Below are 14,936 nucleotides of genomic sequence, written 5' to 3'. Positions count from 1 at the left end.
GCCCAGGCTCCAGCAGAGATGTGTGCTTCTACCCCATCTGCCATCTTTTCAAGACTTTCCCAGCGCTCCCCCAAGACCTGCAGAGGGGCTTCCTGGCTGCATCTCCCTCAGGTGGCAGAAGTGTGCATAGTAACACCTCCAGTGAGGGCTCCTGCCCCCGACCTTGCATTCCTTTTTCTTTTCTTTTTGGCGGGAGTTGTTTTGTTTCACATTTCTGTAGTTATTTCTTCTCTAGTGTGTATGCTACATGAAAAGCCAGAGAACTGAATTTTCCCAGACCTGGAAACAGCAGAACTGACTCGTGGCACTCATGATGGCCTTAAACACACCTTTTTCTTGTGAGAGAGGAAAGAATGAGGGAGCCCAGTGGTGACTGGTTGGCAGGCAAATTGGAGCATGTTTTTGCTTCTTACCTGCCCTATGTGGCATCTTGTCCACAGAGACGATAATTTATTTTCCCATCTGGCAGATAAGAGGACCTACTCAGTGCCTTCAGTAAGTCAAAGAAGAAAGCAGAGAGGGCACTTGCTCAGGACTGACCATGCTGTCCTGAGCCCTCTGGATTCCTGACTCTTGATTACAAAGCTTTACAACCATTGGTAGCCAGTTGTCTTCTAGCTCCTAAGCATCAGGCAGAAGTGAGCTGTGGCTGCAGCAACAGGGTTTTCAGTCAGGCTAAAGAAACAGTTGCTGATGGTGGTGTGAGTGATAAGAGTCTCCCCTGCCTCTTAGGAGGACTTTGGGAACAAGTCCCTGCTTCCCATGTTGGCCATGGTATGAGGGTATTCCAGCCTGAATGGAGGTGGGAAGTTTGGCAGATGGCCAGGAACCACAGACTTTCTAGTTTGCTGCCAGCTGAGGCACCCAGGGAAGGTTCTGGGCTTCATGCACTCCAGTCCCTGTCCCACTGGGACAAAGGGCAGTGGGCTGGGTTCTGCATAGGGCATGGTTTGATGTGTCCATTTGAGACCCCTGTGAACTTAAGGGTCTCTGGAAGGCTATGCCCCCGGGGAGACATCTCCCCTCTCCAAACTAAGGTGGGAGCAGGGTAGTGCACTCCACTAGGGAGGTGAGAATCAGAGCTTGATCCCTCTCTGGTTTTGTGGGAGTCCTGCTGGATGGGCTTCAGGGATTTGAAGAAAAGGAGGGCTGACACTGAACTGGACACTGACCTGCATCTGTCTGGGCTGCAACCAACACCCCATAGCCAGGCACAGGCCTGTTTGTCCCTGCATGCTTAGAACTACCATGGGCCACTGCCGCTGAGTATACTGGGTGCTTCCACAGTGGAAGCTGGTAGTGGTCATCTTGGGCCTGGGGATAGTGCAGTTCCAAATCCAGGGGAGTGTTTCCTTCTGGGTGCCTTGGGCTTCCCTGTCTAGATATGTGCTCTCAAGCCAGACCTCTGAGTTTTCTAGAAGCACTGGTGATGTTTAGATCAGATAGTCCTTAGTTGTGGAGGCTGTCCTGTGCTTTGTAGCAGCATCCCTAGCTGGAACCCGCTAGATGATAGTACCACTCCCGCTTGGGACAACCAAACATGCCCCCAGATACTACCAAATGTCCCTTGAACAGAAAAATCAGACACACATACTCTCTCTCTCCCTGGTTGAGAAACACTGCTTTGAGCAAATTGCAACACAGATGGGAAACATCAAGCTCCCTCATCCACCCCAGGCCACCAGCCCTTTGCACTGGCACATCCAGGAACTGGCTCTGGACATTCATGGTGGTTCCCACAGTGGCAGCCAGGTCTGGGTGCCCTGGGCTGTCAGGCTACTAAGGCCCAGTGTGCCAGGCATGGCTGAGGGGAGGTCTGAGTACAGCCCCAGGGCTTTTGTTCTGAGGTCCTGGCAGCGCAGCCTGTAATAACTCACTGTGGGGCTGGGGATACAGCTCAGTTGGTAGCGTACTTGCCTTGCATGCACAAGGCCCTGGGTTCAATCCCCACAAAAACAAACAAACAAACAAACAAAAACCAAACTTCACTGTGGCTAAAGAAAAATGTGGGCAGGACAAACAGTGGGTTAGGAGCTTTGGGTATGTAGAAGTGGTTCCACTTAGAAGGGCAAACATTGATTAAGCACCTGCTGTGTACCATGTTCATGGCAAGGAGACATGACAACAACAGGGCCACAGCATAGAAGATCACACAATAGAGAGGTCCCATGGTTATGAGAATTAAATGAGATCACACATTAAAGGCAAAGTGATAAGCCCTCCATGAATGGCTTTATTACTTTTTAAAATGGTTATGATACAGCCTCTGCCTTTAGGGCACTTATGGTACAGCCCCCTCAGCCAGCAGTGGGAGACCCCTTTCCAAGTGGCTTCCTTTTCACAAGGTTGCAGTCACACTAGAAACCATCAATCCAGAGCCCATAAAAATTAATTCCATCATTGTTTCCCCCTTTTCCTTTCTTGGAATGGTTTAATTAGTTTCATCTGGACCTTGCTTGTAGTTACATTAAGTAAAAGTTTCCTCCTTTGGGGACAGAAAACTAGGCCAATGAAGGGATGTATGAAGAGCCATCCAGCCCTACCTCCATAGCCCAAACCATGTTGGTATTGGGCTCCTGACTACACCACCCCACCCCTGGCCCCAAGATGCAGGCTCTGTCCCTGAACTCAGTCAGCACCTGAAGCAGCATCACCACAGGGGCATTGACAGTGAAGAGAAGGAGGGAACCCTTTCCCTAGTTCCTCTAAAAAGGCTCTGGCCAGGTGTGGTAGGGCCGGAAACTTAGATTTGTACACAAGCAAGCAGCCCAGCACAAGCTGACTGCTCAAGAAGATTCCTTATGAGTCATTTCAGTTCTGAGGTTAGGCCCAGGACCCTGGTCATTCAGACAACTGTCTGTGATTTTTAGAGAAGTTCCAAGTAGGCCTCTCTATAGTCCCTGCAGGGTCCCTTTCTCCAGGCACCCTTTAAAAACACACAATTCTTGGGAGGTATCTTGGTACACATCACCAACTCCTTAAAGAAAACTGAAGGATGAGTTCCTTTCCCACAGGGGTGGCAGGGAGGTCTCGGGCCCAGAAAGGCAAGGAGCCTCACAAGCTTCTAGGCCTGGGGTTGGGGGTAGCAGGCTGCTCCTCCATCTTCCCTTTCTCCTTATCAGAGCCTGTGAGGATAGACTCCTGCCTTCCTGCCCTTTCTGAGGCTCCTTAGCTAGAAGTTTGGTGCCTGAAAGAAAGTAGAGGGGCTGCTCTGGGCAGTCCTTGAGACACCCCACCCTTGGATTCGAAGCTTAGGTTGACCAGATCCCTAGCCCAGAGTGGACACCTGAGACTCCCCAGATAGTAACATAGCTCTGTGGTCCTGTTTGAATCATAACCTCACGGCACAACATGCAGACTCCCTCCTACAGGCACAAGCAGAATTGTCAGACACCAGCTGTGTCTCCTTGCCCTGGTTCTGGGAGCCAAGGCACAGCTGGCCCACTGCTTCTGCCCAGGACCTCTTCCACCCACATGGGGAACCTCAACCCAGCTTCTCAGAGTAGCTCCACAGCACAGAGGCAGGACTGTGCCTCACAGTAGCCTCCCTGGGGCCCCGCTGTCATTTACCTAGGAAGAAATACCCAGCTGGAGGACACCCCAGGGACTCGGATTCTCTGTCTTCCCAGGAGCAGAAGAATGAATATAAAGAGGGCCGTTCAGCCTGCTTGCTTGGGAGTGTGGCAGGGATGGGGCTGTAGCTTCCCGAGCAGGACTGTGGTTGGACTTCAGCTTCATTTGAAAATATTTGCTCTCTCTTCAATTTGTTCCGAGGCTCTGCCTGATCCTTCCAGGATCCAGAGGTCACAGTGGCCACCCCTTTCTTCTGGGAAACTTGCTCTAAAATCTCCCATAGCCACACCCCTACCTATTTATTTCCTTATCTTTGCAGCCCAACTCTGCTTTCCGACCGCCACAGAAAGACTCCCCTCCAAGCCTGGTGGCCAAAGCCCAATCCTTACCCTCAGAACAGCCCATGGGGACCTTCAGTCCTCTGACCACCTCGGACACCAGCAGCCCCCAGAAGTCTCTCCGCACAGCCCCAGCCACTGGCCCACTTCCAGGCCGGTCTTCCCCAGCGGGCTCCCCTCGCACTCGGCACGCCCAGATCAGCACCAGCAATCTGTACCTGCCCCAGGACCCCACAGTGGCCAAGGGTGCCCTGGCTAGTGAGGACACAGGCATTGTGACACACGAGCAGTTCAAGGCTGCGCTCAGGATGGTGGTGGACCAGGGTGACCCCCGGCTACTGCTGGACAGCTACATGAAGATTGGCGAGGGCTCCACAGGCATCGTTTGCCTGGCCCGGGAGAAGCACTCTGGCCGCCAGGTGGCCGTCAAGATGATGGACCTCAGGAAGCAGCAGCGCAGGGAGCTGCTCTTTAATGAGGTGGGAGGACAGGATGGGACATGGGTGGGGGCAACTGGGAGGGAAGCGAGCACACAACCAGGCTAGACATCTGCCTGCCTGGGTGGTCAGGTGGTCCTGCCTCAGGGGCACTGTACCAGCTCTCAGGTTCCCCTCTCTTCCCAGGTGGTGATCATGCGGGACTACCAGCACCTCAATGTGGTGGAGATGTACAAGAGTTACCTGGTGGGCGAGGAGCTGTGGGTGCTAATGGAGTTCCTGCAGGGCGGGGCCCTCACAGACATCATCTCCCATGTCAGGTGGGCAGCGAGGAGGCTGGGGCCCTGAGGGAAGCTCTCCCCACCATTCCCTTGGCAGGGGGTTTGGGTTGCCCATCACATTATTTGAGGGACCCTCTGCCTGGTTGGGGTAACTGAGACCCAGAGATTTCAAGGGAGTGAGGAAGAGAAAAGTAGCCCAGGATGAGGGCCTGATGGGACTGCTAGACACACTGCCTGGGAGCTGTGGGGCCCTATGCCAGGGACTCCCTTCTGCCCAGCCCAGATGCCCTGCTCAAGTTATCATTGTCTTCCATCGGGTGGCCCCACCCACCCTGTCCAGGCTGAACGAGGAGCAGATCGCCACTGTGTGTGAGGCTGTGCTGCAGGCCCTGGCTTACCTGCATGCCCAAGGTGTCATCCACCGGGACATCAAGAGTGATTCCATCCTACTGACACTCGATGGCAGGGTAGGCCCTCCCTGATAACTTCCAGCTCTTCCCTAGCATCTCTCCTCCTGGTCCTCCATCTACTCCCCTTTTGACTTCCCCAGGTGAAGCTCTCAGACTTTGGATTCTGTGCTCAAATCAGCAAAGATGTCCCTAAGAGGAAGTCCCTGGTGGGAACCCCCTACTGGATGGCTCCTGAAGTGATCTCAAGGTCTCTGTATGCCACCGAGGTAACCATTCCCTCCACCAGAGAGGCCTCTCCAAAGAGGTTTGGAAACATGCAACTCTTCTGCTTGTAGCCCCTTCCAGAGTCCCTGCCACAATAGCCCTGGTTCTCAGGTGCCCTCTCAGTCAGTACCTGGTGCCCTTTTTGATGGGGTGCTCTAACCTAGACTTCACTGCTGGGAGTGGGTCCTGCAACTGTTCCCCCTCCATCAGCTCAACAGCACAGTGGGGTGTGACCAGGCTTCCCCACGCATGATGGCCTCTCTCAGGGACTGGCTGACAGCTCAGTCCCTATGGTCTCTGGCCACTAATGCAGGAAATAATAAACCACTGAGTAGCTGACCAGAGGAGGGAGACAGGCACCAAGACACCAAGGACAGCTGGGACCAGCTGGTTCCTTCCCCTCCAGTACACTGCTACCAAGGGCCAGACTCCAGCAGTATCTTCAGGGATATTCTTCCCCTGCAGGTGGATATCTGGTCTCTTGGCATCATGGTAATTGAGATGGTGGATGGGGAGCCCCCCTACTTCAGTGACTCTCCAGTGCAAGCCATGAAAAGGCTCCGGGACAACCCCCCACCCAAGCTGAAAAACTCTCACAAGGTAGGTTGGTGTACAACATGTGACCCCACAGACCCCATTCCTCCTGTGGTGAGAGGACCAGAGCCTGTGCTCCCAGCAGGCCCATCATCTCCCTCCACCAAAGCCAGAGGGTTCAGTGTCTTTCTGACACAAAACCTGCACCTGGCTGCAGAGCCACATTTTTGCAAACTCCCATGTTAATTCCACTTTCCCAGTTGCAGCAGGGATGCCCTGCAGCAGGCACTTGACAGCTACCCAGAGACACCTATAAGCAGAGAAAACAAGGACATCAGGAGTCTCTTCTGTCCCAGGGCAGGGAGTTGAGGGAACCAGAGAAGTCTAATTGAGCACCAACCCCTCTACCCCACTTGTCAGGGGATCCACACCATGATACAGTGTTCACAGAAAATGGCTTGTCCTGACCACAGCCAGCTTTCCCCTGAGAACCGGTATATATGTGTATTATATTTAAGCCTTTCCTGCCAAACCCACCCCAAACCTGCAGACTTCACCTGTGGTCACCCTCTGCTGGCAGTTCAACTCAGGACTGCTAAATGACACTGCCATCTGGTGGTTAGAGCAAGAAGTGTCTGAGAGGGTTAAAGCTCAGTCACTGACCCACAAGTTATGTGGCCCCTAAGGCAGTTGGCTGGGAGGACCAACAGGAAACGTCTTCCAAGACAACTGGAACCTGCACTGGTAACCCCAGAATGAGCATGTAGAGACCTCTACATCTAATTCCCAGAGGAGGTAGCCTTCAGTAGCAGCCTAAGACATCCCCAGATCAGTTAAAAATGAACCAAGCCCTGTTTTAGACTCTGAGGCTTAAAACAACAAAGAAATCTCCCTTTTCCACTTGTACTTTTCTATTTTTCAAGTACTTCCTAATCACTGATCTCTTTTTTATCTTCACTAAAGCCTCATGTGGCAGAAGAGGCATACTTCATCATTAGCACATTTTGCCGATAAGAAAACTAAGGCCTGGAGAAACCTGCAATCTTGCCTGAGATCAGGAATAGACCCAGGACTGCATTATTGATGCCAGTTCCCTGCCCCTTCCACAGAGCCACAGGGCCTGAATGCTGAGTGCCTTGTGAAGCCAGTAGGTGGAGTGGGCTATAGGTGGACTCAGCTCCTCAGTCCCAGCATCTCAATTCCATTGCTTGGGAGCTCCCATTATGGGTGAACTGGTCACAGTTCCAGGGCTGATGCATCCCCGTTTACCTATCTGATAATCAAACAAGCTCTGAGCCTGGGAGGAACCAGGAAGTAAGCAACCAGAGAATTTGAGACTTTCAGACAGTGATAGGCCAGGCAGTCAGGTCACTCCAAAGTGATAGCAAACCATGACTTCCTCTCACTACCCTATCTCCACAGGTATCCCCAGTGCTGCGAGACTTCCTGGAGCGGATGCTGGTGCGGGATCCCCAAGAGAGAGCCACGGCCCAGGAGCTCCTGGACCACCCTTTCCTGCTGCAGACAGGGCTGCCTGAGTGCCTGGTGCCCCTGATCCAGCTCTACCGCAAGCAGACCTCCACCTGCTGAGCCCACTCTCAGACTGCACCTGCCATCTGTGCCCACAGGCAGGGGACACTGGGCAGCCAGCCCTCCAGCAGGGCTTGTCTGCCTCATTCTCTCAGTATTCTCTCCAAAGATTGAATGTGAAGTCCCACCCCTATCCTACTGCCCCTTTGCCCACTGGGCCAGGCCGGACCTGCCCCCTTGGTCTCTCTCCCTCCCCAAAGAATCCCCAGTTGCCTTTGGGATGATGGAGACCCCTTCTGCAGGATTACCCTTTGTTATTTGCACAGGGATATTTCTAAGAAACACAGAGACCAGCACTCCTAGGCTCTGTGGTCAGCACAGCAGAAAAGGCTGCTGCAGACTTTTTAAAGGTAGTTGTATACTAGCATCTCAAGTCACCCAAGAGGGCTGACTGCCCATCTTCACATGGATACTTGTTCTCAGCTCCACCTTCAAGCCTTGGGGTCTCAGAGGGCCATAGGGAAGGTTTTTATTACCTGAACCCTACTTCCTCCCTTGGTCTAACTTCCTGAAGGCACAGTCCTGCCTGTACCTGCTCCCTGCCCTGCCTGTACTGCCTCTCCCCACACAGCCTCTCAGAACTGTGAAAGACCTGCTCCTAGGCCATGGGAGGGGCAAGAGGGCATTGTCTGAGTGAAAGAGAAAGAATGGGGTTGGTGGTAAAAGTGGCCTCACTACAGGATGGAGAGAACATCATGTGTGTGTGAGTGTGTGTATGTGTAAGGGGAGGAAGGACCCAATGGCCTGGGTCCCTTCAGTCACCCACAGCCAGCTTCAGGAGGGCTACCTGAACCTCTTCTCCCACTCGGCTCAACTCTGAAGGGACCTCCTTCCTCAGCCTGGCTCCCTACCTCTCAAGTTCCATGTTTCTTTCCAACCAGTGAATTGAGTCCACCAACACTGGGGACTCAAAAGATTCCTGAGTTTCTTCCATACTGTGGAGTCTGAGAGCCAGAGACAGGAATAGTAAGGAAATAAACTTAATTTTCCTGTCAGCTTCATCTCAATAGCCAGGTCATCAGGGACCCGTCCTCTTCAGACCTTGGGCTGGGACAAAAGGTGTACCCCCTCTGGGGGTCCATTACATCAGAGGGGGCACCCTCTGCTGCCCCAGCTGCCTCTGCAGACACTTGCCCCCTTATCCTCCTTCCCTTTCCACCTTCTAGGCTGTTGTGAGACAGGGAAGGCCAGGGAAAAACTCCAGGTGTCTGGACCCTTTCCAGATAATATTTTTAGATCCCTCTGTTCCCTAGTGGCCAGCTTTAGGGCAAAGAAATTGCAAGGACTTTTTTTTTAAGGGTCAGAGTTTTAAAAACAAAAGCATCTTCCCTAGAAATTTTTGTGAATTGTTTGCACTTGTGCCTGTTTTAAATTAAACTGAGTGTTTAAACCGCTGAGCTTCCTGCTGTCTAGTACTGGAGCCAGGTTGTCAAGGAACTGGACGCCCTGGAGTGGGTATCTGGTGGGTTCCCCAGCAGTCACTTGAGTCCACAGGACACCCAATTTCCCTGTTGACCTATGGGCTCTGAAAATAAAGGCAGAGTAGGGAAACGGGAAGTGAAATGTTCTTGGAACTGAAACACCTAAGAAATAGGGTTCCTTTCCAGGAGAAGAGCCCAGGAAAGCCAGGACCCTGTGCTGTGCTTTCTAGGCCACAGGGGGTGACACAAGAGCTGATGATCCTTTCAGCATCAGGTTGTCCCTTCCCCTGTCCTAGAGCTCAAGCTGTTCATAGAAAGTGGTCTGAAACTGCTGCCAGTGAGAAAGCAGTCCTGTTTCGTTTCTCAGAACAAAGAAGACACTGCAGAGAAGTGGCTGGAAACCAAGAAACTGGGGTCCAGTCCTGAGTGGGAGGTTGGTAAAATTACCTTTCAACTTCTGGCTTTGACACTGATTCCAGTCCTTCCTTCTGGAGATTATACCCAACCCAGTGTTCACTGAAACTCCTTAGCCAGGAGCAAGGGGCCATGCAGACCATCTTCCACTCCCCACAACATTCACACCCAGACTGTGACCCCCGGACCACTAGCTTAGTTGAAAGAAGCCCCTGTGACCAAAGAAGCCCACCACAGAATGAGCAGGGGTGGGGGCTGATGAAGGCAGGAGCCTCCAGTGGAAGCAAGTGTACCTTTCCATCCCTTCCAAGGGAGTCAAGAGTCAGGAGCGGGTGGTAAGGCAATGAGAGGCCAGTTCTCACAATGGAATAACACTGGGTTTATTAACTATTCTTTTGAGTTCCACTGGTCCTCCTGCCACACAGTATCACTGCAAAAAGGTGTGCAAATGTCTTTTAGCTCCCACACTGACCAGTACTGAGTTCTAGTGGCCTGGGTGACACTTCACAGAGATGAAAGCAACAAGAACAGGGAAAGCAAAATACTTAGCAAAGTCTCTTCTACAGTGGCAAGAGCTAGAGAGGACCCCAACCTCAATGGTTCCAGGCTGACAACGAGAGGAAGTCGACGGGGCTTAGTGTGGTGAGACATGGAAATTCTGCACAGAACCGGGCCTGGTAAGGAGTCTGCAAAGACAGCAAGGCAGGCAGACACAACTCAGTTGGGACAGGGAGGATCTGCTGTGGCTTTTTAGAAACATCATTTTCACACCAAGCTCTTGGCTACTCCACAGAGAGAAACCCTCATGGTTGTTTACCCGATAAAGAGGAACTGAGGTGACAATTCACCCAGAAAATCACATCTCAGCAGCACTAAAAAGAAGTCAGTATCTCCGATACAATGTGTGACCCTGCCCTCTTGCTGTTTTTAAGTCAAAACACTTGTATTCTTACACCACTGAAAACTTCATTAAAATTAACACAGTTGAAAAGGGAGTAATTGAGCAAGCAAAGATCAGAAAGAAGCAGTTTACACTTGGGTGTCCAATTATCCCCACCCCATCCATGACTCTCTCTCAGGCTTTTTGGACACTCTGGTATTGTTCACTCACTACCCAGATAAGGGGACTGAGAAGAGGCATATCATAAGAGTGCATAATTGGCAGGCCCCAAGGTTCAGAAACCATAAGGGAAAGGTTGGTAGCTCCAGTTCTTTTGGAAGAGGACAGGAACTCTTAAGACAGGAAGCCTTAACTTGGAGGATTAACGTGGGGGTCTTAGTGAAGGGTCTGGGCGCATGCTACAGTGTGAGGTTATTTTTCCCCATTGTCCCTCACTTCACTGCTCTGAAGTAACTTCAAGTATCCGGATTTAATATTCTAAAAGAGGAAGAGGATTCCATGGGTGAATGCCCACAAAGGGAGAAGTACACAGCGCTGATCCCAAATAAAATGAGAAGTCTGAGCCCCCAGCCAGGATGCAGTGAGGCAGAGCTGCCACCAGGGGGCACCAGGGATCACGTCCAGTGTATCGGCTCGCGCGGCCTCGTAGATGCCTGGAGGGTGGGGTAGGTGTAAGGATTGGACAGATGTATAACACCTGCTCAAGGCCCGCTCCTGACCCGCTTCCCACCCCTCAATCGCAGACCCAGTTTTTCAGCTCATTATCACTCTGGCCGGTTCCTTTGGTGAGAAACCTTCCGTTCCGCAAAGACATCTTGGAAAAAACCCACCAGACAGGTGAAGGGCCTCGCGCTCTGCCATCGGGGTTCACAAAAAGAGTCCCACCTGCCGCCACCCCGAGGGCTGGGCGCACTGCACCTTTGCTAGCGCTTCCTCATTGTGCTAGGGCCCAGAAATGTTCCAGACCCCCTCCTCCCGCCCCTCCCTAGGCGGGTACAAAGAGTAGGAGGACGGAGGCAGAGAGCGAGGGGACAAAGGACCAGACCAGGAAAGGGCCTTTAACCATTTCTCCACGGTGGCCTCTGACTCACTAATCTGCTCAGTAATAAAAACTGGAAGCTGCGCCGGGCCTGCATCCCACGCGGTGGGGCAGAGGTAGGGGTCCTTGGTCTCGACCTCTAGCATCCATCATCGGCCCGGCCCTCCATTAACAGCCCAGCGAGAAGCAGGAGACGTTTAACAAGCTCCTTCCAGCTCTCCCCCGAGTTTGGTGTAATTTAAACCCGGACCTGCGGCTCGTGTGGGCTCCCGACTCCCGCGCGCAGCCGTTTAATGTCGCAAACACTTCAGTCAATTATCCCCCTCGCGGAGCTTCTATTTAAAGAGATATTGTCAGGTTCTTAAGCCTCAGATCAGACCTGCTGCTTTCTCCTTCATATACAAAGACTCAAAACAAGAGTTCTTTGAGGGTTGGAAAAAATGCAATTAAGCAAAGCCTTCGCAACCCGTTCTACCCTGCCGGGGCACCCACGTGCGGATCGTGGGAGCTGGAAAGCGGTGGAGGCGGGGAAGTACTAAGTCCTTTCCATTTGGAGCCTCTGGGAGTGAATGGATATAAGGGTTGGCCAGTAGAAGTGAGGACTTGAACTTCAAAGATGAAATTTAAATGCATCTGAACCTGAGGAGCCAGAGTTGAGCTGGGTAGGAGTTTTGGGGGGGGCAGTTACCCCACAACGTGAACGAAGTTGAGTTCCAGGTCTTCTTGGGACAGAGGCAGAGGGAGTTTGTTACCTCAGGAGACAAGTGGTGACCAACACCAGAGATACTGTCTCTCCAATCCCTCCCCCGACCAAATGCTTTGTAATGAAGCAGGAGTTTCTATTCCAAAAAAACTTACAGAGCCAGATTGCTTCCTAATCAGCCTTGTGACCCTAAAGACTCTGGGGCCCCTGGGTCCTCCCGTTCTCCAACTTGGGAGGAAGGGAGACTTTGGTAGTTTGCACATTATCCTCAGCATCAGTAGGCTTTGAAGAACCAACTTTGATGTTTGCCTGGTTGCCAGAGTATTGAGAAACTAAGCAAGGGGAAAAAGACCCGGCAGAAACCTAAGCAGACTGAGCCTTTGGGCTGAGAGTGAGGGTTCACCTTCCTGGATGGAAGGCTGAAGCCTATAGAACCAGTCTTCCATATCTCACCTTCTGATAATAGAAAAGGCAAGTAGTAGGAAAGGTGAGATATCTAGACAGGGAATACCAAAGAGCACAAAAATGGGTTCCTTTCTTCTGGTGGAGGTCTTGCTTTGGCAGTGGGGACAGGTTTTCAGATGGGAAGGGACTCCAGGAAGCGACTTTCCGGAAAAGTGAGGGACCTGGAAGAAAGGGAGAAAAAATCCCACTGGAGCAGAGACAAGAGGTTAGGGGAGCAGGGCTTAGTCCTTCACCTTTACCGCTGAGCCTGCAGCACCACAGCCTCCGTGCCCCCTTGCCAAGGCTTAGACCCGGGCACCGAGAGGGGCAGAGCATTGGCCTCTAATTCCGGGCCGCTATCAGGCCCCGAAGCCTCCCCGATCAGACTGGGGATGTCTGGAGCTGTGGAACGTCGGCGCAAACCCAAGCGGCCAGAGCCGGTGCCGCCCTCCGGGTGGGGGCTAAGGCCAATGGGGGCTTGCACTAAGGATGGGGGCGCTCCCTCCAGCACCTCATGTGAGCGCCACCGCCCAGCCCCCGAAGACTGGGGTGAGTTTGGTAGGGCCATCAGGGCCCCCGCCCGTAGACGTGCTGCCTCCTCCTCTGTCATGGCACCCAGGGCCAGGCTCATGCTCCGGCCCAGCTCCGGCCGCTCGCTGCCCTGTGCCCGGTGCCGACCCGAGCCCTTGCCCGCTGAGCCGGCCTCACCACCATGGCCGTGGCCGTGGCCGTGGCCATGGCCACCCGCCGCTCTCGCAAACCGCGCCAGGAGAGGCCGCGGTAGGCGGCGGGGGCTGGGTCGTCGACGCTCCGGGCTGGGTTCGGGGGCCGGGCGGCCAGGGGGACTGTCGGAGTTGGAGCCCCGTGCTGCTGCGGCGGCTGCGGCTCGGCCCCAGGGCCCGGTGAGGGCCTGCACACAGGTCCCATGGCCACGGGCTGCGGCCAGCTGCAGGGCCGTGAGGCCCGCACGATTGGTGCGGTCTAAACGAAGGCCGAGGCGGCGGAAGGAGCGCACCAGGAACTCCAGCACAGCCCCGTGGCCGCACGCCGCCGCCCACATCACAGGGCTGTTGCCCGCGGAGTCGGCAGCTTCGGGGTCGCCGCTGAACTGTACCAGCAGCTGCACGGCGTCCAGGTGGCCTCGCTCGCATGCCAGGCTGAGTGCCGTGCGCCCGCGCTCATCCCGTAGGTTCACGGCCGCACCCTGCTCAAGCAGTAGTCGCACGAAGCGCGCGCGCATCGCGGGGTCTGGCAGCCCCACGGCCACCATAAGCGGCGTGCGACCCTGTTCTGCGCGGCAGTCGATGATGCTGCGATCCAGTGCATCCAGCACGAAACGGGCCAAGTGTACTTTGCCCGCCTGCATGGCCTCCAGGAAGGTGCGCGTACCCGCTCGGGGGCATAAGTCCTTGGGCTTAAGCATGGTCTCCACCGCCGCGCCGGGGCGGCCCGGCAAGTCCGCACGGGGGCGCCCCTGTTCCTGCACCCGGGGGGTGGGGTGCAACCCCAGCCCGCGCTCCCGTACCGCTTCCTCCGCGCGTGGGCAGCTGCGGCCGAGGTCCAGAGGTTCCTATCCCGGTAGATGAACGTCTCCAGCAGCTCCTGGGCCGAACGCCTGGCGTCTCGCCGCTTCCTCCTCAGGTTTTCCCCCCTGTAGATCTGGGTTGCTTCGCTACTCTGGGGTCCTCTCCAGACCCGCCACTAGACAAGAGCCCAAGCTCCGCACCCTCCTGAGTTTCCTGCCGTTTTTCCGGTGTCCGACACCCCTCGGTCTCTTGTGGCTTGAAGCCGCGCCACTCACCCGCACACGGGGCAGCCCCCGCTCCCCTGCTGAGACGGTGGCGCCCGCCGTGCGTGCCTGCCTCCAACCCAGGCGGGGCGCGCCGCTCCTCAAGCTGCTGGCGCCGTTCCTCCGCCTCCTCCCCTCTTGCGGGGGCCGGGCCACGCCGGGGCGCTTGCTTCTTACTTAGGGGGTTCAACGGCGCGGGAGCTGCGGGCCGCCTGGCTACCTGGCTTTATATTCTCGGGGGTCTCCATGGCAATGGCTGCCCTAGAAGCGTGCTGCGCCGTCAGGGCAAACACAGACCGGGCGCGGGAGACCGCCCCTGACCTCCACCCCTTTGTGGGCCGTAAAGTTAGGGAGCGGCTCCTCCTCCGCGCTCCCCTGGGAATGCGGCGGTGGTTGCGGGGACTGGGGCGGGGGCTGTTCGCTGGGGGCCATATGCACCTGGCCGGGCCAATCCCAAAGTCTCAGTCTTCTTTCCCCGCCCTCCGCCTCTGCTCGAGTCGGTGCCCTAGGCTCCTTAAAAACTGTCGGGATAGCGGGTTCGTCGGGGAAAACCGAGAGCTGCCTCAAGCGGTCCTGAGTGAAAGGAAATGGTACCACAACAGGGCAGAACTGGACCATGCACGATCTGGGGGCGGCGGCGAAGGGCAGATGAGGAGAATTTGGGAAAAGACACTTGTACTGCAGCGGGGGATGGGAGAGCTCAGTGTGGCTGGGAACTGCCACCCGAAGTGCAGCGGATCACGCTGTCACACACAATTGTGCCTCCCGCACAGACACTTGGAGCAGGGAGGGGGGGCG

At 54.7% G+C, this 14,936-nt stretch overlaps 3 protein-coding genes across 7 annotated transcripts in view; 2 read left to right on the top strand and 1 right to left on the bottom strand.

Moving 5' to 3' along the window:
• Positions 1-8,815, top strand: part of Pak6 (p21 (RAC1) activated kinase 6) — a 34,736-nt gene extending 25,921 nt beyond the window's left edge. For all 5 annotated transcript variants that reach the window (XM_047541712.1, XM_047541711.1, XM_047541713.1 and 2 more), the window contains 6 exons: positions 3,893-4,390; positions 4,535-4,668; positions 4,970-5,096; positions 5,180-5,305; positions 5,769-5,903; positions 7,260-8,815. In XM_047541712.1, the coding sequence (XP_047397668.1) occupies positions 3,893-4,390; positions 4,535-4,668; positions 4,970-5,096; positions 5,180-5,305; positions 5,769-5,903; positions 7,260-7,427 (1,188 nt within the window). In that variant the 3' untranslated portion in view covers positions 7,428-8,815. The remainder of the gene's footprint in view (positions 1-3,892; positions 4,391-4,534; positions 4,669-4,969; positions 5,097-5,179; positions 5,306-5,768; positions 5,904-7,259) is intronic.
• Positions 8,816-9,642: 827 nt separating this feature from the next.
• On the bottom strand, positions 9,643-14,623 carry Ankrd63 (ankyrin repeat domain 63). The gene is made up of 2 exons (XM_047541050.1): positions 12,359-14,623; positions 9,643-9,948 (listed from the first exon to the last, which is right to left on the bottom strand). Exon 1 carries the CDS (start codon positions 13,770-13,772, stop codon positions 12,606-12,608), a length of 1,167 nt encoding a protein of 388 aa, XP_047397006.1. The 5' UTR covers positions 13,773-14,623; the 3' UTR covers positions 9,643-9,948; positions 12,359-12,605.
• Positions 13,875-14,936, top strand: part of Phgr1 (proline, histidine and glycine rich 1) — a 67,692-nt gene continuing 66,630 nt past the window's right edge. The window contains exon 1 of the transcript XR_007107194.1: positions 13,875-13,990. The gene's annotated coding sequence lies outside the window, so the exon portion shown is untranslated. The remainder of the gene's footprint in view (positions 13,991-14,936) is intronic.

Source organism: Sciurus carolinensis, chromosome 2, assembly GCF_902686445.1.
Source record: "Sciurus carolinensis chromosome 2, mSciCar1.2, whole genome shotgun sequence".
Taxonomy (NCBI): domain Eukaryota; kingdom Metazoa; phylum Chordata; class Mammalia; order Rodentia; family Sciuridae; genus Sciurus; species Sciurus carolinensis.
Note: the sequence above shows the minus strand (reverse complement) of the source record. Positions and strands in the feature narration are given on the sequence as shown.